This window comes from Phaenicophaeus curvirostris, chromosome 2 (genome assembly GCF_032191515.1).
Source record: "Phaenicophaeus curvirostris isolate KB17595 chromosome 2, BPBGC_Pcur_1.0, whole genome shotgun sequence".
In the NCBI taxonomy this organism is placed as follows: Eukaryota; Metazoa; Chordata; class Aves; order Cuculiformes; family Cuculidae; genus Phaenicophaeus; species Phaenicophaeus curvirostris.
This window is the reverse complement of record NC_091393.1, coordinates 19256315-19280426: the sequence shown is the minus strand read 5'-3', so window position 1 is coordinate 19280426 and position 24112 is coordinate 19256315. Positions and strand designations below refer to the sequence as shown.

The 24112-nt window shown below is 35.0% G+C and overlaps 1 protein-coding gene across 3 annotated transcripts in view; it reads right to left on the bottom strand.

The window, feature by feature from the left end:
* EYS (eyes shut homolog) overlaps positions 1–24112 on the bottom strand; it is a 774985-nt gene that overhangs the window by 138645 nt on the left and 612228 nt on the right. For all 3 annotated transcript variants that reach the window (XM_069851470.1, XM_069851468.1, XM_069851469.1), the window contains one exon: positions 16055–16208. In XM_069851470.1, coding sequence (XP_069707571.1) covers positions 16055–16208 — 154 coding nt within the window. The remainder of the gene's footprint in view (positions 1–16054; positions 16209–24112) is intronic.

Sequence of the window (24112 nt, the reverse complement as noted above, 5' to 3'; positions counted from 1 at the left end):
AGTCGTATCCACCATCAATGCAAAAAGCTGACCAGAATTGTGAATCGTGTAGAAGCTATAGAAGAAAAACCACAGGGACACGTATCCTAAGGGACGGCTGTGAACTGGTGCTGTACAAGCAATATTTCCCTAAATGAGGAAACATACAGCAAACATATGATACTGCAATTGAGCAAAGCCTCCACTAAAAGGCAGCTAGCAGCCTGGGGAGGTGTTTTATTTTAATATACTCCAAACCTCCACAGTATGTGCCTGTTTAATACACTTGGAGTGTGAACTGAAATGCAGATTTGGCCTTATATAATGTTTTGTCATTACATAGCAAAGTACAAGCTTTCCCCAGACCCAGAGAACTTGTTTGCAAACTATGTTAAAATAGTTAATGTATCTTGAAATACCCTGTAATGCAGCAGATGGGTTTTGTGCCTCTGCAAAGACAATAACAGCCATAGACCTGGCTATTAATTACTTTTCTATGTTCAGTATATGCTAACACTTATAATGCAAGTACAATAATTCTACAACATAATCACCTTTACCTTCTGTTGAACAGCAGAAGAATAAAATCTTATCCAACACAAGGCAGCACTGGTTACAATTTAAATAAACTACAGAGGTCAAACTTTTATAACAACATTTTGCACACACAACTACTTATACAAGGAATGTAGAAAGATCACTATATAATTTCACAGTTCCTTCTGTGTTGGGTTGATCTTGGTGAGTTTCCAGATGCATCCCAGCTGCTCTCTCTCACTCCACCTCTAATATGACAGCAGAGGTGGAGTAATAAGATGAGGAAGCTCCTGGGCTGAGATAGGGAGATCAGTTATGAATTTACAATTTATTAATTAATTTATTGCCAATTAAATAGATTTCAGTGGTGAGAAATTAAGAAAAAACTTAAAAAATCTTCTCCCTTTCTTCCAGGCTCAACTTCACTCCATCCCCACTTCCTGTATCTCCCCATGCCAAGCAGTTCAGGAAGGGGATGGGGAAAGGGGGGCTGTGGTTAGTCCACATGATAGCCCTTCTCTGCTGCTCCATCCTCTTCACACGTTTTCCCTGCACCAGCATGGGCTTTCCAAGGGCCACAGCGCCTTCACAAAATGCCCACCTGCTGCAGCCCACAGGCTACAGCATGTCTATCTGTTCTGGCATGGTGTCTCCACAGGCTCCAAAGGAATCTCTGCATGAGTGCCTGGAGCACCTTGCCAGCTCTTTCTTCTCTGACCTCGATGCTCACATGATTGTTTCTCTTTTTTCTCCTCTTTCACCTCATTCTGCTTGTGTGGTGTTTGCCGCTTCCTTAAATACATTTTTTTTTGCTGAGGCTCCGTCACCTTGAGCTCAGCCGTGCCCTGCAGGGGATCAGTTGAAGCCAGGTGGAACTGTCTTTCTCCTCACAAAGGCTGCCCTGCAGCCCCTGCTGCCAGTGCCTGGGCACTGCACCTGGTACTTTCTACAAACTTTGCATGCACTTTGCTAAAAGATTAAGCTGTTAACATGTGGTCATAAATTTATTACCTGCAAACCTAAGTGTCTTATAGCACAACCTTGTCAGTACCCGTATGACAGCAGTGCCTTTGAAAACTAGTCCTAGCTTTTTTATTTGTTTTGGATTGCATGACGTGCACAACTCTGCACATCTAGCCTGTTTCTGGTGAAGGTATCTGCCCTATACTTTCTGCTACATTTACCCACACCTTAGTTTTCCATCTGCATTCAGCATCCAGTGAAGAGCATTTTTATTTAATTCTGTGTTTCTTGTGAAGGGCAAGATCATGTAATGATCACAAAACAGCAAAGCACCTTTGGATGAAGGTAATCATGGATATAACAGCAGCATCAGCAACTACATAGAAAGTAGATCAACAAAGTTAAAGTAAGTGGGACAAAAGGCAAGCAACACATAACAGTGAGCAAGCAGGAAAGAAAGTCTCACGGAAAGTTTATGGCCTAATGAAAAGGCAGGTCAATGTGGGCTTCAAAGAACAAACAAAGTATAATAAGGACAGTCAAAATGCTGGAGAGATGAATTAAAAAAAACCAGAAAACTTTTCCCACCTGAATTACCTATATTCCAGAATTTAAATTTATCACATAACCAATGTACTTCAGTCAAAGGGAGAGAAATACCTTCCTTTCTTGGTTGTGTTCCTTAAATGAGTTTTAGACTTTCAGAAAGATGTAGCTCACACATCTCTCTCTCTGACTTGACTACTAAGGAGGACACTTTAATGAATTCATGGGTAAATTTTACTCAATACTCTCTTCAATCAAGTGATTCAATTTGCAGCACCAAATTTTCTTACTGCCTAGTATATAATGCTAGGCTTAAACTGGATTTTCTCAAAACAATTAGCTGTCTGACAACCTCTTTTGTTCCTTGTTCTCTGCATATGTGTAAACTCTATACTAAATATTTGTCTGACATTTCTTTAGATTGCAAGAAATTATAAAAATAAGGTTATAGCCATTAAAATAAAATAATAAAATGCAGAATAACCACCACCATTTCTTCCTTCCCTCATCTCCCGTGAAAAATGATTTCCAATGAACTGTATGAAACAGAGATGCCAAGTTTGTAAACCTGGGGTCCTGTGATGATTTTGGGTCACAGAACTCTACTATGCATAGTGCAAAATACAGATCATGTTCCAGGACCCCAGTACTACAGCTTTTAAAATCTGTTTGAATACCTAACTTGCCCTCAGAACATTTAATCTCTTTTAATCTCTTTTTTGAGATAGATAAGTGCTGTTCCTGCTCTAGAATTGTGCAAATTAAGTAGCAAGCTAAGATTAATAAAACTCTTAAAACCACATAGGAAGTCTGCTGCTAAGCTAGGAGCCAATCACATAGACTATGAAGAACTGCTCCCAGCTCCTCAGCACAGAGGAGAAAATCCAGCTAACCCTGCAGCAGTCTAGACTGCATGACTTCACTGCCTGTTTCATCGTGGAGACTTGCCCTCTGATTCCTCTACAATTACCGGTGCCCACGAGGTGTAGCAAAGAGAGATGAACTGACTTATTGGGATATAAGTTTTCCCATCTCCTCCACCATTACTTTTTTAGATACTCATGCAAAGGCTAGCTGCCTACTGTTTTTTAATTTTTACTAATTTTCTGTATCCACAGAGCAAGTAATACTTCCTATTGTTTTCAGCTAAAGCAAACCTGTAGAGAAATTTGAACTGTTACCAGCACACAAAACCAATTTTATTTCTGTATTGATCTTCCACTTAAGCAACAACAGGTTTGAGAAAAAAAAGGTAGAATAAATTGCTTTGCCTTCACAGAGCCTTTTTTTTTTTTTGTTTTAGATCTTCAGAACTTACAAACTCTCAACAATGTAAGAAATTATTATCACCTCACTTCGTAGGAAGAAGACAACATGACACCTTCATAAGCTATTTGGTAATATACTCTCTTGCTGTACCTCTATGTACTGTGCCAAACTAACAGAAACAAAACAGTTGTCTGAGAAGCCCTTGTGTGAAGGACTGGGTTACTAGTTGAGGTGATGAATTTCTAAAGAATTGTACATACTTTATAAATAAGTAGATAAACAGTGAAACTATCAAAATATTAGAAAATATTGAAAAAATATCAAACAATATTGAAAAAATGTCCTTCGAAATACCAGATTATTTTATATTTTAATAGTTTATTATTCCCTTCATAATCTAGTGACTCCTTTTTTCCTTAAGTCACAGGTATCTGTGTTGTTTCATATACAATACTTATTGTCTATTCAGCAGTACAGACGTCCCTTTGTACTATCATGTAAGTGAAAGAAATGTTCTTCCTTCCAAGCAGGTCAGGACTCTGCTTCCTGCTTATTTGCTGGAACAGCGGGAACAGCCAAGTATTTAAAAATCCTTACTATCTTTTTCACAGTCTCACCCAGCCACAAGATGAAAAAGTGAATAACGTGAGATCATGGAGCAGAAACAACATATGTAGAGAAACTGCAGAGAGTGAGTAATCACATCAGCAGTACTTGGAATACAATGCTTTATGCAGCATGCAGGAAAAAAAGGGCTATGGCACACTTGAAAGGATCAGTATGCAACATTAAAGAAGTGTTTCCTTTAATACATGAAGGGAGAGTTCTAAAGAGCTTAGCAAATTCTGGAAATTTAGGCTAAATGCAGTTTATAATTTGCATGATATAATAAAAAGAATACTTATAAATGCTTTAGTTGTAATATTGTTTAAAAGCAAATCATATAATTTTCAAAGCAGATGTATCCAGAAAACAGGAATTGAGCTGTACAGACTATTAGAACTTTAATCCTGATATTTTCTTTGCAGAAACACAGAGATTCTTCAAAACATGGAATTCTGAAACTATAACACAAAGACAAATCTAGAATTAAAAGGTAATGAAATGTGTATTCATTATATTTCATAATATATACCTTAATTCTGGTAAATCCACAGCTTATTGTCTTCCGAAGACCCAGTAAATTGTGACATGGAGCTTCAGCAAAATCATGTAAACTGATAACTGCTATTAGCATCATCAGTCACTGAGAAATAAATAAATAACTATTGCAGTTATCAAGAATGCATTGAAACTGTTTCTTTAATGTGACTATTAATCCTAGAGCTTTCTTTGGAAAATGAGATTTTCTGGTTATTCTTGTTTCTGAAAATTACACTAGCTACTCTTTATGTTACTTTTGATAAGAGGAGCTGCTAAATACGTATGTGTCAGACTGTTCTGAATTATACAGCACTCTACTCATACTTTCTGAAGGTTACAGCATGAAAAGCTAACAATCTATTCACATATCTAATTACCAATTTATTTGTAATATGCATAACAATGAAACATACATTAGAGATTACCATGGTCATAAAACATCTGATCTTGTTTAAATGCGTGAATTCTGATATTACAAAGTTTGTAAGTGTCTCTTATTAGTCCTATTCCTTTTACCCATCTCAACCATAGTTGGAAAAACACAAATAAAATATGCTGTCTTTAACCACTTGGTTTTTCTTTACAATCGATAATGAATTGAATGCAATTCTCAGTATGAATTCCTCTTCAAATTTACAGAAAAAAAGAATACAATAAAAATAGTAGTCAAAGCTCATAACATACATAATTATTTTCAAGTATGATCTTATTCTTAAGAGATGGAGAATGATGGAAATAAAACAAAAATAGTGGCCAGGAATATACCTTAAACACTGAAAGATTAAAAACTCCTTCCATTCCATGACTATGCTATACAAGCACTCTCACTGGGACAGTATACAAAACATAAAGCTTGACTCATGTCAAAATGATCATTGACAAGATAGGAGTGGCTTCAGAAGGATTTTCCTTTTTGCTCACCATCGTAACACATTTCTTTGTATGTGCTTTACATCAATGAAAAGTTAAATCTTCAATTCCTGATGTTGAATGAGTAGTTATTTTACATAGTTATGAGACAATTATGCCTGCAGGCGAGCAAAGTAACACTGCAAAATAAGAAACAAGACCATATCTCTATTTTCAATATAAACGTCTAGGAAGTGAAACAACTTTATTGAAATCGAAGGTCACCACTTGTCACAGGTTTGAAGAAAGATCATAGCAGTCTTTCTTCCGTATAATATGTATATGTGTACATTATAATAAAATCTGTAGTAAATAAATGTATTCCCAGGACACAATGCTTATGCAATCAAAACCACAGATCAGTAGAACTACTTCTTGTGCCGATTTTTGGATTATGCATTGTTAGGCGAGAAGTGTCTAAATGAGACAGGATTTACCAGCTTCCTTTTCTTTTAGGATAGAGTAGTTCATCCTAAAAAGCAAGCCAAAATGATGTACTGCAGAGATTACTGTGCTTTTTATGTGTTACCTGATTTTACTTTATTATGCTAAATTGAACATTCTCATAAATATAAATATCCTCCAGCAGCATTGGTAATACTGATGAAGTATGTTATATTCTTAAAATAGGTAATAACAGAGAATCATAGATTCTATGATTCTTAAAGCAGATAATAACATAGATGAAAATAAGAGAATGAGCTATCCTTGTTTCTTACAGGGAATGCAGTGGCCTGTAGCTTCTCTTATTCTAACAAGTAAAAAGTTTAAATTCTGGTGGACGATGCCTTGAGGAATAGAGGCTAAATTATGCCCTCTTTTTTTCAGGACACTGAAGGGCAGACAAGAATTTACTACGTCAATTTCAAGCTCAAGTTCAGAGAATCGTTTTGAGTTAAAAGTCAGCATTTGCTCCGAGACAGAATTTATTGTAACACAATGCCAGATTTCACATAAAATTCGATTACATAAAATTACCAAAAAATCTAATTTTTAAAATTTGGTGTTCGACAGGAGATTGGATGCTGTGCCATACTAACAGGACTTAGGAAAGAGAAATTAGTTTAAAAGTCAAGTAAATTTGTCACTTTGCACTATTATTTTTCACGGTACTGGAGACATTTATAAAATGTGTTCCTTTTATCATTAAGGCTGAGAATATCAGAAGTTTGAATTTTCATACAGATTTGAAGTTGCAGTAATAGCAACAGAAAGAAGAGGTTATCAATGGTGAAAAAGGGTTGTGAGAAATAAATAAATTTTATTTTGCAACCTTATTCTGTCTTTTCAGAATGTTCATCATTTAAACACTGACTCTATCTTACAGTGGAGGCAGGTAACCTAAACACCAGCTGCAAACTTTTCGCTGAATGGCAAAAAGGCCTAGCGAGCAGTAATAGTCTGAGTATTGTATTAATCTTTATTTTTTGCCATAAACCCACAAAATTATACAGATGAACTCATTTAGACCAGATATATAACTTAAAAGCAGGAAAGATTAGGTGGAGTATGACTCATTGGAATTTTTCTTAAATAAAATGAATAATCAACAATCAGTATATTTATTTTTGAAATAGAGTAAATATACTTTTCCTTTCTTATGTTGCCTCTGTGGTTTCAGGTAGGTCATAGAATTGCATCTGGACCTCAGAGTCCAGTTCAGTATAATGGTGGGTGACCAGCACCACACCTGTGAGAAGAGGTATGGATGCCTGCCACTTCAGGGAAGGCAGCTGACAGTGCTGTAGTGTGCTGCTTAGTATCACTGAAAACTGTTGCTACAGTTTATATTTAAAAATTCATATTGTTATGAATGTCTTTGAAAGAGATGGAATGAAACTCACACCTAGAAAGAGAAGTGATTAAAACTTCTTCAATGCATTTTTTTCAATCTGTTGTTTTAGCTTCTGGAGTACACATCCTTGCAGATACTCAAAAGACATTTACTGCAGCTCCCTAACTGCAGCTCTGCAAATAAGAAAACACAGCAGATATCACTTCTATAGTAATATAGCTCTCCTATCAGAGATAAAAGTAAAATGACATGACGTGAATGAGAACATGCATAAAAGCATTGTGACACCATATACTACAAACTAGTCTGTGGTGAGGTACTTTGGAATAAACGATCCAAAATCAGTTAGTGATAGAAATTCAATTTTATATTTAGAATAAATCTACTCAACTTGAAATTAAATATATCTAAGCAAAATCACAATATGATTCTTAAAAAATCACACTGTTTAACAGAAAAGGAAATAAAAAATCATGGCCAAAACACATGGCACTTCTGTCCTCCCATTACGATAGCAGCCATAAAATGAAAAAAAAGGGTAAAAGAAGAGAATTCTTAAGTCAGTAAATACACTGTGAAACTAATAAGACATTAATCTACAAGAATTTACTGTAGAAATGCTATTTATTATGAGTATTCTATCAGGATTTGTCCATGTTGAGGAAACAAAAATTACCAAATCCTATGGGACCTACAGTTCTTTCATAATTGAATGAAGCAACCTATCTGGCCATGACCCAATTAAGACAGAGATGCAACAGTTTTTAGTAGAATTTTTGGACTAGAACCAGAGTTATTAACCACCCAGGTACCTGCTGGAGGGATGATACAGCAGGACTCAAACCATCTGGAAGACTTCTAGAGTGCTTTGACAATCTCATGGCAAAGGTTATCAAGGAGCCAATAAGTACAGGAGTTCTGTTGGACCTGAGAGTTACAAACAAGGAAGAACTAGTTGGAGGCATAAAAGCCAGAAGCAGCCTTGACTGCAGTGACCATGACAGGGTAGAATACAGGATCCTAAGAGGAGGGAGCAAGGCAAAAAGCAGGAACACAACCCTTGATGTCAGAGAACAGTTTTTGGTCTCTTTGGGGATCTACTTGAAAGAAACCCATGAGATATGGCTCTTGAGGGAAGAGCAGTCTGGGATACGTGGTCAATATTCAAATATCACCTCCTAGAAGCTCAAAAAGGTCTATCCCAGTAAGGAGGAAATCAAGAAAATAAAGCAGTAGGCCTGCATGAGTGGACAAGGAGCTTCAAATATAATTCAGATATAAAAAGGAAGTGTATAAGCAATGAAACATGGACAGATTATCCAGGAAGTGTATAGAGTTGCTGTCTGATCTTGCAGTGACAGGGTTAGGAAAGGACTTGACTATGGCAAGTGACACAGGGCAACAAGAAAGGCTGCTACAAGAATGCAGCAGCAAAAGGAAGACTGAAGAAAATGTAGGGTCACTGCTGAATGGGGAAGGTGGCCTGCTAACAAAGGACATGGAAAAGGCTGAGATATCTCAGTCTTTACCAGCAAGACTGTCTTTCAGGTCAAAGGAGGCAATTTTCCCTGTTTCTTCTGCATTGAGACCAAATCTGCAGCGCTGTATTCATTTCTGGCCTCCCCAGTACAAGAAAGAGATGAATTTACAGAACTGAGTTCAGCAAAAGGCAGCAAAGGTGAGTAAGAGAGTAGAGCCTCTTTCAGATATTCAAAACATGACTGGACATGATCCTACATAGTTTATGTGACCCTGCTTGTGCAGGACTGTTGGACAGGGTGATCTCAATAGGTCTCTTCCGACCTAAACAATCATGTAATTCTGTGTTTCTGTGTTCTTGAGATATTTCTGTAAGGTCAGTTAAGAAGACCTAATCTAAATCAGATCATGAAGGGTACAGGAATTAAAACATCTGCTCTTCTAGTCAGTAGCTAATGAGCTTGAATAGCGAGAACAGTTGGTTTGTTGGCTTTGACAGATCACTGATGAAATACTAAATACTGTTGCTGAATGAAAGCAAAAAAATTGTTTCAGAAAGTGACAGATGTTTCTAAATGCACTGCATGTTCTGATCAAACATAAAATCTGAAACGGAAGCAAAATCCAAAAGTAATCTTTCCTATACCCTTTATGACAGTCTATCCTCTTGAGTTATACCAGCTAGTAAGCCACAAAGAATAATTTAACTGGTTGATTCTAATGTTCCATCAAATGGTAAATTTTAATTGCATATGCAAGAATTTATATGTGTTAGTTAGATGTAATGCATGTATATGGGACTATTATTTAGACTGAATAAGAGATACAGTGATTTAATTATGTAAAATTGTAACACTGAGGTTGATGGAACTGGTATTAAAGTTTTCAGAGTACAAACTTCACATCAGCATACACTGCACAAACATTCCAACCTTACAGTGACAAATGTCATGATGATTTTACAGAACAGGTATACATTGCAAACTGAACTGAGTGCTTCGCTGTTTTTACAAGGCCAGATAAACTGTCATCAACTGATGCTAATTTCAGTGGAAAATAATCTCTATGAAACCCATTTTTAGGTTTTGTCCTGCTAAGACTTGTGCTGAGTTATCATGATCCACAATTTCTATAAAAAATGTAGTAAATATAAACATGTGTGGCTCTATGTACAATCGTTCTAAAAGTAATTACAAATGTAATTAAACATGTATTAAAACTACTTAATGTCCTACAGCTTTTATAGAATCATAGAATGTTTTACATTGGAAGGGACCTTAAATATCATCTATCTCCAACTCCCCTGCCGTGGTCAGGGACATATTACTAGATCAGGCTGCTCAAGGCCGCATCCAACCTGGCCCTGAACACTTCCAGGGAGGGGCCAGCCAAAGCTTGTTCATCAACAAGCACCCCCAAGTCCTTCTCTTCAAGGTTGCACACAATTCACTCCCAGCCTATATTTGTGCTTGGGATTGCCCCAACTCCTGTGAGGGACATTGCTCTTGGCCTTATTGAACTTCATGCAGTTTGCACAGGTCCATATCTCAAGCCTGTCAACATCCCTCTGAAATCTTTTCCCTCCAACATGTTGACTGCACCATGCAGTCTGGTGTCATCAGCAAACTTGTTAAGGGTGCATGTGATCACACCATCGTTGTCCCCAGCAAAGATGTTAAACAGTGCCAGTCTCAATACTGACCCCTGAGGACCACCACCCATCATTGGGCATCAAGTCATTGACTATGCAGCCAATTCCTTGTCCACCGAGTGGTCCATCCATCAGATCCATGTCACTCTAATTTAGAAACAAGAGCGCTGTGTGGGACAGTGTCAAGTGCTTTCTCTGTATCACTGGCATCCATGTGAATCAATAGCAGGGGATTATAGTCAATGAACTATAAAAGCTCTAGCAATGTCTTGGTGACATCCCTGAAATGAGCCCTCAGTAAGAAGTACACCTCTAGAGCATAGGTCAGGTTGTCAAATGAGTTCCTCTATACCACTCAGAAGAGACTCTCCTACTACCATCAAACTTTACTTTTTCTTAGTTGTGCTGGTTGTTACACAGACAATAGATCAAGCTACCTTACTCATCTCCAGCATCTCTCCTTCAGTCTGCAGAGCAGTGAAATGGTTCTGCAAGGGCAGCTGAGACACTGGGGGAAGTGTCTTCCTCCTGGTGGTCCTTGCCATTGCAGTCTTCCATTCTTCTGCATTATTGGACCCCCTGCTTTTGTTTATGCTGGTGGGGGTGTTACTGGCTGATTGGCTGTGGGTCCACAGCAGAGCACTCTTAGAACCAACTACCTAACTCCTTCTCAGACCCTCTGATGTTATGTAGCCTTGTCCCTGCATCCTGCAGCTCAACCACTTGCTGCAGGAGGTTATCCACGTTTTGCAGACAAGTCTGCTGCCTGTCCCTGCCCAGGAGAAAGTTCTATGGACTGACTGAAGTCTGAGTTCTCATTACTGTCTCTCCCTTCAGCAGCTTCACCTGCCTGAAGGCATCAGCAACCGCTATAGATGGTACAGACTTCCCTGCCAGGGCTGAAGTCTTTGCTCTCAGATGAGTGCCCACCATTCTGCCTTAAAGGTCATGCAGGAGGAGTGTCTTGAACTGTGCTGATGGTCACAGAACATGCTCGAATGCTGAGTTCTCTGTACGTCAAGTCTCCAGCTTTACATACTTTATATACACTATATCCACATGAGTACAGTTCATGCATGTGACGATTTAGAATTCAAAATTAAAATATGCAATAAGACATTCTTTTTCAAAACCATGTCTAAATGTGTTTTCTTTTATCAGTTTATAAATTCTTATGATAGAATAACAATCCTTAAATCTCTCCCAAGTTGCTTTCACTGTTAATCTTCAAAGAATTTTGGAAGGTGGAGATGTATTAAGATGACAGCAATATTGCATCGAGTTGGCTAAAGTTATCTACCGAAACACCTTTCCTTTTCTCAGTCATCACATAATTGATTATGTTGGAACTCAGTACTGCAAGTATGAAGCTTAGCGGTATTTGAAGACAGCAAAATGTCTTCCACACATCACAAACGTAGGCTACACAATATACCTGTCCAGATAGAAAGCCACTGACTCTTACAAATAACTGCTCAGATTTTTCCAGTCTACCAAATTAAAAAAACCCCTGTATTCCTGTAACTGATAATGTTGTAAACAGTTGCAAAACATGAGAAAATTAGTAATTTTTTGTTTTACTGATTAAATACAATTTTCATTAATATTTGCACAATATGCAAAGCACCTAGCACCTGTAAATACTAATAAAATGATGACTTAAAAGTATACACTAATATAAAAACAATCCTGGAATGATGACATAAAATAGGTAAGCCTCATGACTCAAAATGAGTCAATAAATTGTATGGATGATGATTTACATATTCTTAAAAAAAACCACTTTTGGAACGCACATGCAATAAATAATGTCGTAAGATCAGTTCATACAACCAAGTCTTCCATGCAAAAGTAGAAATTGGAAGTGTAGGTAAAACATTGAAACCAGTGATATAATCATGTAGTCTTGCCAAAGTTTCCATGTAGAGGTTTAGGACTTCCAGAGTTTAGAATGTGCCATCTGCCACAGAAGCATGAAGACCAAGTAATAAATTCAACATCTTCTCTACAACTGCATGGTATAGGCTATAGTTGGCCAAACAACATTATCTGAATAATTTATTTAACAAATAAGTGCTTTTATGGACAGCCAGAGGTGCCCTTCTCAGCCATGAGTAAATGTTTACATCCATACTACTGATTAAAGTGTGACAGAAAACTGGAAACAACTACATTCAATATGTTTACTTGGAAGTTACATGAAATATTAATGCACATAATACAAAAATAAAGCTCTGTGGGGATTGGAATTATATTCATTAAATTCCAGAGCAAAATTCTGACAATTGTACAAGTAAATAAGATAGAAAAAAGTGACACTATTCCATACAAGCAAGATTTTAATTAATGCTTGCCTAGAATATTCCACACAGAAGAGAATGTGGTGTCCTCCATCACTGTCAAGAACAGACAATCAAAAATTTGTAAGGAAATAGAATTTAAAAAATTATCTTTTAGAGAAGAAAATTGTAGGATGTCTAAAAAACCACCCCAGTTTTCTTACTTTAAAAGTTGAAATCCATCCTACTATCTAGAATATCAAAATCCTTGTGAATTGATTTTCTCAGTCTCTTGCTTGTTAAATTTACTTTCCTTCAAGCACTGAATTGAAGAAACACCATCTGGCTCCAGTGACAATCACATCACTTTAACCACAAAGAACATACAGCAAATTTTGTGTCAGGCAAACACATTTAAGAACTCACACATGGAAAGAACTGTGTTTGAACTAATGTTCTTTGAATCATTTTAAAGGACAAATCCATAAAAGCAATCCAAGCTACATCTCAAGTAGATGCTCACATCTCTAACTGAAAAGATCAATACAATTTCAATTATGAAATAAAATAAATTAGATTGAAACGAATGGACATTTTCAAAACCAACAATAAAATCATTCTAAAATAAACAGAAAATGAAAAAAATGAATAAAAGAAGATTGAACCAGGTCTCTGGTTTCTCAATGCAAGGCAAAAAATTAGCAAATGGAGGGTATTTTTTTGTTTTGTTTTGTTTTGTTAAATCTGTTATTTCACAAGGGCCATAAAGACAACGACTGAACTCATTTAATCTTCATGAGGTTGGAAGGAAATGGTCATATCCAGGGAAGATAATCATGTAGTTAAGAGAAAGTAATAGTTGTAAACTATATGATGATATTTTACCTTCATGTGTATGATGGATTTAGAAAGATAAGGTTTGAGAAGATGAAAATCAGTTTCTATAGAAGTTACTGGTTGCATTAACTATGCTGTTTATCCACTGGAGCCACAGTTGCATCCAGAACTGGAATAAGTGTCCTTATAGCCTTAATCAAAGTAAATTTTAACAGAAATATTGTCTCCTAATTGGAGTGTTTTCAAACAGTAAAAAAAAGTTAGTTATTCCAGTCTCTGTCACTTTTCCTGCATTACAGGGAAAAAGAAATATCATTAATTTTGCAGGTAAAATATACAGATAGAGCTATCTATCGTCAACTGCCACTACGAGAATATAAATTAACAGTTTTGTCATGGATTCGTATTTTACAGCCTATGATAGAAGTTTCTGGGGGCCACAAATGCCTTGTCAAGTTTGCGTTTTGCATTGGTAGAGGTTAAGGATGATTGCTGAAGAACTACAATTTTATTGCTGCTTGGTGAAGGATATACTGCTCTCTCTACATTTTAGAAGGACTTACAAGAATAATCACTAGTCATTTTGAAGGCCAAGCCCATAAACTCAGATGCCTGTAAATCCCAGCCAGCCATAGTCTACAAACACATTTTGCAAGTTATTTGTTATGCCACTGTTTGAAAGGCAGTAATGTGAATTCCAGTAAACAAAGGTAATGTGTAAATTACACTGACATTACTTATTCATGTAACAACACGACGACTGAAGCTATAAACATACAAGTGTGAATTTTAAGGTAAAATAGGGAAATGCATTTATTTTTAATTGTGAACCTGAATCTATAATTAGCATCAATCTTAACAATGCCATTTAGCTGCATCTTTTTGCTAAGATATTATAAGACTTTGAGATCTGTACAGCATTTAATGTCTTAGTATTGAGAAGCAGAGACAATGTTACCACAGCTAACACAGTGTAGATGATCAGTTGATCAATGTCTCACACAGGAGTAGTCTGAGATTAAAAAACAAACTTGGAATGATTTGTCAGTATCGAGCTGTATACTTCTATCAAGTAGAAGTACTTCTACTTATCTGCTGGCTAATAGGGAGAGGAACAGGTGGAAATTTCTTTGTAAATTTTTATATACATTTACAATTTGTACAAAAATCCTAAAATAAATTAATACACTGTCAGCTAATAAGTTAATTAGATTTAATAAGCTAATTAGATTTGAATGTATGCTATGAGACTTCACTTTGTTAATACGAGTCACTAATACTAATATAGAATAAAAGGAATAAAAAATTCTGCTTTAAATGGAGCGTAAGAGTAATATACAGGCCTGCAGCTGAGAAGAAATATAAAATGGGAATGAAACAGTTTCTTAAATGGCAGATCCTCTCATCCTTCTATATATTGAAAAGAGATATTGTATCTATGTACTAACAAGTTTGTTTCTAGAAGAGTATGGTAGGGAAAGCATAAAATCTAACAAAACAAAAAGCCTAAACACTCTTTTCTCCCCATATCAAGTTACTCTATACTAAGACCATCAAACTTCCTGGTATGGGCCACAGTTCAGAATTTCACAGCATTTACAACATAGAGATATGGTGTAGAAAAAAACAGAAAATCTTCAGGTGACGGGGGTTTTTTTACCCTTTCTTTTTGGTAGTAAGGAGTCAATCTTGAGAAACCTAACATGTTTCAAGGAAACTTTCGTGGTCTCCTTTATATACCATCTCCTAGCAGGAAAAATGGTCCTAGTTAAAACTACCTTAAATTTAACAACTTGTGCAATAAGTTTCCTCACATCACAGTTCAGATGCAGTAATTAGCTCTGATATTTTAAGTATGTAAGAAACAAAATCATATCTTAGTCATAGAAACTTGAAATTTTATATGGACATCTGAAGTATTTCTAAAATATTTTTGAATTAAATACTAAGTATTTTTTGCCATTATTTTAGTGTTAGTAATATAAACATAACACATTTGTTTTACTTAATTCTTCCTTTTTTCTTAAACTGCATATGTGAAATTCTATGAACAGAAAAGTGTTAACCCATTACCAAGGCATGATGCCAATATGTTTTTTCAAAATTATGAGCTAACCATGCTGAGAACTATTGTGCTAGAAGAAAAATGACAGGGCTGGTCAGCTACTATTGTATACTGCTGGCAGTAAAGTTGCATATGCAGGTATGACAGCTTACTGCATTGCAAGATGACATAGGCACGCCTTTTTTTAATTTTTCATCTTAAAATTAAAGAATAAATTAGTCCTATATTTAGCACTAGATTTCTGAGGACAAATTAATTTATTCAATGTTTAAAATAATGACCATGAATGATGAGCTTACCCATTTGTAACTTCCAACAAGATGTTTACATTGTTTCAGTTCTCAAACTGAAATTTGTATCTGTAAAAGTGTCTGGAGTTTGAACAGTTAATAAGTTCTCCAAAGAACCCAACTAATCTATGTGAACTAAAATGTATTTTCAATGAAGGCCACTACCTTATCAAATACATTTCCAAATATGCATATAATTTTGGCTTTCCAGTATGACCTGTCTTTTTAATGTAAAGAAAGGGTGAAGTCACACTTTATTGCTCAACATATATGACTAAAACTCTTTAATATGACACAGTGGTAAATTCTTACCTTATTGTGATAGGGATTAGCATGCCATTGCTAATGGGTTGGTTGACGGATACAGTCAGAATGTTCTGAGAGTTTCCACAGCTAAACCGAACTGTTGGTCTTCCGTCCACAAGATACAAGTGAAGAAACTGTTCTCCAAAATTCTTTTCACCAGCTTTGGAAACAAAAATGGATATAGTCAAACTTTTGAAAGTGTAGTTCATTCCAAAAATATTCCATACCTTCGCAATGCCATCTCCAGTCACAATGCCTGCATGACACTGAAGAGTCTTCTATCTATATATAGGACCCTGATTGAGTAACTGTGAGAATAAGATTGCACCCTCTATTATCAGCTGATAACAGGTCACAGTAAAGAAAATAACCAAATGACAAAATTTACTGTTATACCACTGTAGTTGCATAAAGCCTATGGAGATCTTTACATTAATTGAAGGCAAACTTTCCTCTGTATCCAGCAGTATCATTAAGATGACAAAGGTGAGAGTAAAAAAATACTATAGTATCACAATTTACTATTTGATTTAGCTTTTCAAACATCAGAGAAAACAAACATTATAAAAAGAACACTTTGTTATAACATCTGTAAAGATTATGAACAATTAATGATACATTTCTTTATTGTGCATGTTTTCAGACTTTTTCTCTTGACATACTTCAAGAGAAATATTCTCACATTCAACTAATAATTTAAAGATAAGGTAGCTGCAATAAGTCTAGACGTTTTTAGTCCATCAACTGTTACCATTAGTATGCTTCTTAAATGCATACTGAAAATTACTAGGGAAAACATAATTATTAGGAACGTAAGTAAATATGTCTTCATATCCAAATAGATATGTTTTATTATCAATTAAAAATTATGTGCAAACTGGCTCTTCTTGGGTTAGTTTCTTTGCCTCTGACATCTGTAGTAATTTTCTGTAGATCATTCATATGTTATCATTTTGCCTATGTTTTTAAACAGACAGTCTGTTTTTTTAGCAGCCCGTACAAACAACAGCTAGTCCCTATTATCTGTTACTCTCAACCAACTGTTGATAAAGTCTTTCCTAATAATGACAATAAATAGGAAAATGTTATTCAACAACCATATGGTGCAATTTAGTAAACTGACATGCTCAGTACAGTTACTGATTCTCATATTTTGCCTATCAGTTAGCTGTAAGTAAGCTTGTTTTCTGTATATGAGGTTTTTATTATTCGTATAAACACTTATTTTCTCATATACATATATGTACACATATATATATACATTAACTGCTACAAGGTATTAAAACAATACATCAGTATTGTATGCCCTTCCCTTCATTTTCAGACACATAAATATGAACAAGGGAAGAAGGCACAGATCTTTCCTGATTCTCACTGGCTGCCATACTAGGTAAAGGTAGGCATTACACAAGTTGTAGTCCTTTTATATTTTCCCTTAAGATTCTGACTTAAATATTCATCTTATACATGCTTTCTGATTCATACCCATTCATATATCAAAAGCATCTTGTCTAAGATTTCTCACTGTAATTAAATGTTTATTAATTATCTGCGAGAGATATAGATGCAATATCACCACCTGGTAGAATCAGGTGTATTTATAAATGAATAACATATTTTTTTTTAAATAAAATTCAAAATGTGTAATTATTTTCAAGTAAAATACACCTGAAACAAGTAGATTATTGTGATTTTCTTCCTATTTTTAAAAATGCTTTTGACAAAGACATGGGATTTTTGCCTTGTGAATGTATGAAGCTAATTACTACTTTAACCATGGAGAAATTGCTAACATCAGTACATTAACAGAATATGAAAATGTAAAGAACATTAATCCTTTTTTTTTACTTCTGTAGTTCTTGTACTTAGTGAGTGCACTAGCTTCAAGATGACTTTCACCTGACAGTTCACTTCTCAGCTGTTTGATGGTAGCACAGCTTCAAAAAGGCAGTAGCAGAAGCAAGAGATGTACTAATATTAAAAGGAGAACAGCTGACAACACCAGAATCTTTCTTTGAAGTCATTAGAAGGGAAAATGAAAGACAGAGGAAGGAGCAAAAATAAGGATGAAGGATAAACAGAGGTAGCATGTGAACTTATAAAGGATATTATGTTTATCTGACAGATCATTTTGGTGCCTGCATAGGAAAGTAATACATTACAAAATTCTGGATAACTTGTATATGTACACAGTATTAATTCACAAAACACTAGAGAGATTTTTATTTTTACGAATTTATATCATATTGTATTTTAAATTAAAGTAAAACTGAATAAGTATATTGGTACAGAAAAGCATTGCAAACATTTGTATTATTCGAAAAGGAATCCAGTTTTCAGAGACACATAGAACAAAAAAAAGAAAGAGCAAGATTAATGGAAAGAAACTAGTGCTATAGGAAGGGGAGAAGAGCCTGAGAAGGTCTAAGTAGCAATGTGAAGCTAGAATAAAATTAATGTTAAATACAGCATCAGAGTTCTACAAGATATGTAGTCCTCCATTGCTTCCCCTGTCTGTGTTCAACAACCAGGAAGAGATCCAAACTATGTTTCTTTTCATCTTAGCAGCAACTTAACCTTAGAAAAACACCTAAGGGTCACTAAAAGAGGAGAATCTTGCAAGTCAGGTAAAGCCAGATTTTAAGGGTATGATGTGTTAATGGGAACCAACAAAGGAAAAGCAAATAAAATGTTTGCTAGAAATCACCTAAAAATTATCCCAGGTACCGGGAGTTGTCAGGACAGTGTCAGGGTGAGAACTGAACTCGCATCTCTGCATCCTGACCCTCCCATCTTCCCTCATTCTGGATGCATGAAGGGGCGAGAAGGGAGCTATGTAACAGTTCATGGAGGTCTCAGATATGAGCAATTAGAAAGCAAACAAATACATGGTTCTCAACTAATACTACCCTATCTTTCCAAAAAGTGCAAAGACTAATGCTCTAAAGAATCTAAAGTGCTCAAATAATGCTGTAACAAGATCTCTGTAAACATCTCAAAAATATTATTTTAGTTTTATATTATTACTATTACATTGTGTTAACAATTTTTCCACAGACAGTATGAATGAACACCTGAACAGCTATTAGGTTAGATGCAGGATGAATACATTATCTATAAAAGAAAATACCTTCTATTATGATAATAATAAGACAAATCAGATAAGCAAAACCAGAGAAAATGCTTTAGTTGTCTGAAATTCCAACCAACCAATTTACTTTAATTTTTGTTGTTTTCACTGTGAAGTGAAACTGGAATGCAAACCTTCCCTCATATTTCTATGGAATTCAAGAAGAAAGTATGTCATCGGGAAAAAGAAAGTGATACAGTCTTACCTCAGAAAATGGAAATACTCAAAGATGGTTTTTGAAACACACATATACTGTGGTGAACATGCAAGAGGAAATATAACCCATGAAAAGTTAAGGAAAAAAGAATCTCTGCAGGTGCCCCAAATTAGTCTCCTTTAAATAAGATTGCAGACTTCTGTGAGGGGAATTCTGAGAATTCAGACTAAAGACAAACAAAAATTCAAGATAAAATTGAAAAGTAATAATTCTATGTGATTGGAATAAAAGTAATTCAAGTAAAAATTGAAGTAATAGTTTTCCTGTGACAGTGAACACTAAGCATTTATAATTTATATATGCATTGATTTTGAATGGTTTCATTATTTTACAAGGTAAAAATTACTCGATTTTTGTTTTCTGTGATTTAGCTTCAGGGTTATGTTGTACATGGAAGTATATCACATTGCAAATTAAAGTGAGTGAAGATCAATATTCTGAGGCATGACTAACTTAAAAGCTTTAAACATCTTTGATCAGATTTCTTTATCTTAGGAAATTGGTCTATGGAGTTTCTATTACCAGTGGTTAGAGAGGGAAGAATTAATTTGTGTACTTTTAGAAATCTCTGTTCAGATAACATGAAATATACTCCAGAATCTCCCCTAATATGAACTGGAGAAGTACTAAGATGAAAATGACATGGAGTAGAAGAGGGTGTAAACAATTTGTTCTGGTTTGAGCTAAAGCAGAACCAATTTTCTAACTTTTCAGCTAAGCCTTTTCTAAGTAACTTGATTTTCTGAAAGTTAACAACATGTTTTTTAGGCAGTGTCCATTTCTTCAGATGATAATGCCTGATGGTTTTATTTATCCACCAAACTAATGAGATATTGGTATGCAGAAAGGCAATTTCTTATACTTAAACTAAGGTTATCCTCAGCTTGGTAGAATGCTGTAAAAAAAAAAAAATTAAAAAAAAAAATAGAAAATACCATGTGTAATATATCTATTGAACCCTTATTTCTTACATCTAGGAAAATTAAGACGTTCAGATCTATGTATATTCTTTAATAAGAAAACTGAACTTAAAAAATCTGAATAGTTTAGATTCTGGTAGATAGATATGCTTCAGAGGAGATCAGTGCTAGCATTAAAATCATAACTTGTTCTACTGTTCCTGTAATTCCTATAAAGAAAAAAACTAATACCCTCCAAAGCTCTAGACATTCTGTAGTTAAGAAATATGGTATTTTCCATTTATATCCTTTTGTCAGCTGATTTATATCCCTGTGCCTCTTTTGTAAACAGGAGAACCAACCAATGCCTTTTAGCTGTATTGAAAAAAAAAAAAAGAAACATCTTTTTTTCCCCACTGAAGATCCAGATACACACTTCAATTAACAGCACTTACAGAAAGATAGAAATTCACTGAGAACTGCAGCTTCTTTAGAATTGCTATTAATTACCACCAGGTAACAAGTCAGCTCTCTCCTCTAAATCCTTAAAGAATATGCATTTCTGTGACATATTCCCATTTCTTTTCAAAAAGGATTGAAAAGGCATTTATAAATCTTTTCTTCATAACAAAAGAAAGTGTACTCATTTGTCACAGCTTGAATCTCATGGCACATATTCATTTCCCTTCCCTTATTACAGTCGTCTTTACCCAGGTGGTGGAAATTCAAAGGCTTGCTCAGACAGTACAGCTTGCTTAAATGTTATCCTTAAATACTGATTTTACTTCTGTTCTGCTGCTGCTCATGGTCTCTTATATGTTGCTGTTCTTAAGATGTAGCTTTATTTCAAGAGCATGACCTGCTATGAGATGATCAACCTTACCTGCCATGTGTATTTTCCTAAAAGAGTCAGGGGTTCAGACAGCAAAAAAATACAGACCTGCAGATTTTAGTTGAAACGTTATACAAACCCAACAGTAATCACTAAGCAGCTTGAAGGAGTTCAACGAGTAAGACAAGTATACTCAGTAAGTATAAATATTAAGGAGGGCAGTAAAAAGAAGTTAAGACATAAATATATTTTATCTTGAGAATGTTTTTTAGTCTTTATTTTCATAGGTAATTATTCTACACATATCAGAGAATTAAATTTATACACCTGTGTAGAAATGTTCTGGTCTGAAAAGTAAGTATCTTTGCTAAGATATGTGGGAAAATAAATGAAATGGGCGTTATTACTGAAACAGAGATGACAAATTCTCTTGTACTATTCCTGCATATTATGAAAATGTACCTTTCAATTTTTAACTTAACTGTTGGAGGCAAAATATTCTTGTGAATCTCAACAGTTTCTTAGATGTAAGTTCTAGAAAAAATGGAATATTACATTTGAAATATCTTACATATGTTACTGAAGAAGGTTAAAATGGAAGTAAAGCATAATAAATCGAATAAAGGCTAGGCAAATAATTTATATATGTTAAAAGTAATTTACATGCTCCAGAAATGTATAAAGAGGTAAACCTAAGGTTGACATACAGAACAAAAAACCTTCTGGGTTAACCATGACGGGAGCATTCCGTGCAAACCCTTCCAATATAGCTTCATTTTTTTCTCCTAGAATTCTTAAAATTCTGTGGTTAACCAAGCAAAATTATAATACCGAAATCACTTCCATTTAAAAAAAAAATCTGAAAAGGGCTATTTCCATTGAATTCTATGTAAGGACTTCTGGCAGTGTGGTGAGCAGGAACAGAAGCCCTCCAGCCACTCCTACTTCCACAGAATTTCCTTTGAAATGAAAAGAGTGAAAGAGATAGGAAGTGTCCTTACATTAGTTTTCCCTTTAAAAAATGCTTTTAATATGATAATATTTAGCTAGTTAACTAGTGGCACTAGCTTGGTTTTATGAAACACCCTTGCGCAAAAAAATTCTCTGAGTTCTTCTCTTCCCAACATTATTTTTCCTTACTTTTAAAATAAAAGACTTTTGTTCCAAATGTACACCTGTTACTCCGACAGAGCTAGAAAACTAAAAACCACAGAATCACTTTAACGATTGTAGTTTAAAAATATTTTTTTTCTCATTGTCAGTTTGAGATTTTCTGTGATGCGTGATTTCTCTAAGCTTCATAACAGGCTACCAGATTTTAAATTTCAAGTTTAGTGATAGAAAAAACTATCACTTTCTACTTTTGCTGCTGAAAGATTTTGTGTACATGAACACATGAAAATAACTTCTCTGATTAACCGCAATTTAGGAACATTAATATTTTCTCTGATTTTCAAAAGCAGAAATTTTCATCTATAAGGGTATAATCTGAGAAAGACTACAGAATTTATTTTGGGGCAGCAGCATTTTGAATATATTTGGTATGTTTTTGAATTTTTTAAACTGGTGGTTTAATTCAGTGGGGATTATTATGCACTGATTAAATTCAAATTAACATCAAAATATCCCTAGAATTATCCAGTATTTGTATCTCTGTAACTGAATTAGGCATAAGGAAACTATTTTTTTGTTACATCAGTGTATTTTCTTTGACAAAAACAATGGTAGAAGCATATTCACTGGGATACAGAGAATGAAATTAAGGAGGAAATTGAGGAAATTATCAATTATGTCCACAGCGGTGTTCTACCTCCGTACCCAAAGGAAGCATTCACACCCTCTCTTCTTTACACAGCATCATTTCAGCTGCATCTAAACTCTCAATACATTATCCTGAGCTAGTCTGCATGTTTCAACCCATGTTGCCTAAGATGCTTAAACCTTTGACCTCTGTCTATGCAAAGTACTCAACCACGTGTGAAACTTTATAATTATGTGTAGATTACCTGCCTTATCATACCAGTTGGCCAGAATGAAACATAAAATGTGACCATTTCTAGGTTTCTCAGAACAATTCTCAACACATAAGCAGCAAAGCAGAAATTCCATAGACCACATAGATTTCTATCACAGTGTGAAAACTCAAGATAGCACTAATTTCTGATTCTCAAAACTACTTTAAGAAGCCCATTAATTCCAAATACATGCTAGCTCCCGCTTGACAATTGCAGAAACCTAAAAAGAAAAGGCAGGGACATGTCCTGAAAAAATTATAAATTTTAATATGCTTTTCAATGCATTTCATTTTAAGTAAGCATTGTAAATAAAAGTATGGAACACCTGGTGCTAACTAAAGCTTAGGTTGTAACTCTGCCTTGTGTAGCTGAATGGAAACAAAAAGGAGAGGGTATACCATTCACCTTTGTGTAATTTCTGCATGAAACATAAGGGATAAGCAAGTATCTTTTATTTGTGTGTAATTATGAGAAAGCATAGATATTGAAAGAATCAGAATTATATTTTCAGTTACAAATGTTGCATAGTTGATGTCTGCAAAGATAAGCAAACTTATTACATCTAAAATAGTTGAGTTGTAAACTGGGCAAACAACATCTAGCAATGCAAACTCATTTCAAAGCTCCTCCAAACATCATCCTTCTCCAGCTTTGTAAATTTACTACTTTCAGATCAAAACCTTTTCCAGCAGGTAACGATAGAAGCCAATTTGGATCTGGTTGTAGGAGTACAGTGCCCTTATCCAGGATTTCAGAAAACACCCTTTCTTCAGAGACAGAACAGAGAAACTTCTATGTTATATTTTTCTTTTTTTTTTCTTTAACAGACATACTTAGTGGGGCTCACAGGCAGACAGCAAGCTTTACTTTATCTTTGTTTAGAAGCCAGCTAGTTTGCAGTGCTGTGGCAAACAAAACTATTAAATGCTAAATATATTCAAAATACTTCCTGGGACTGTCCTTGAATTCTT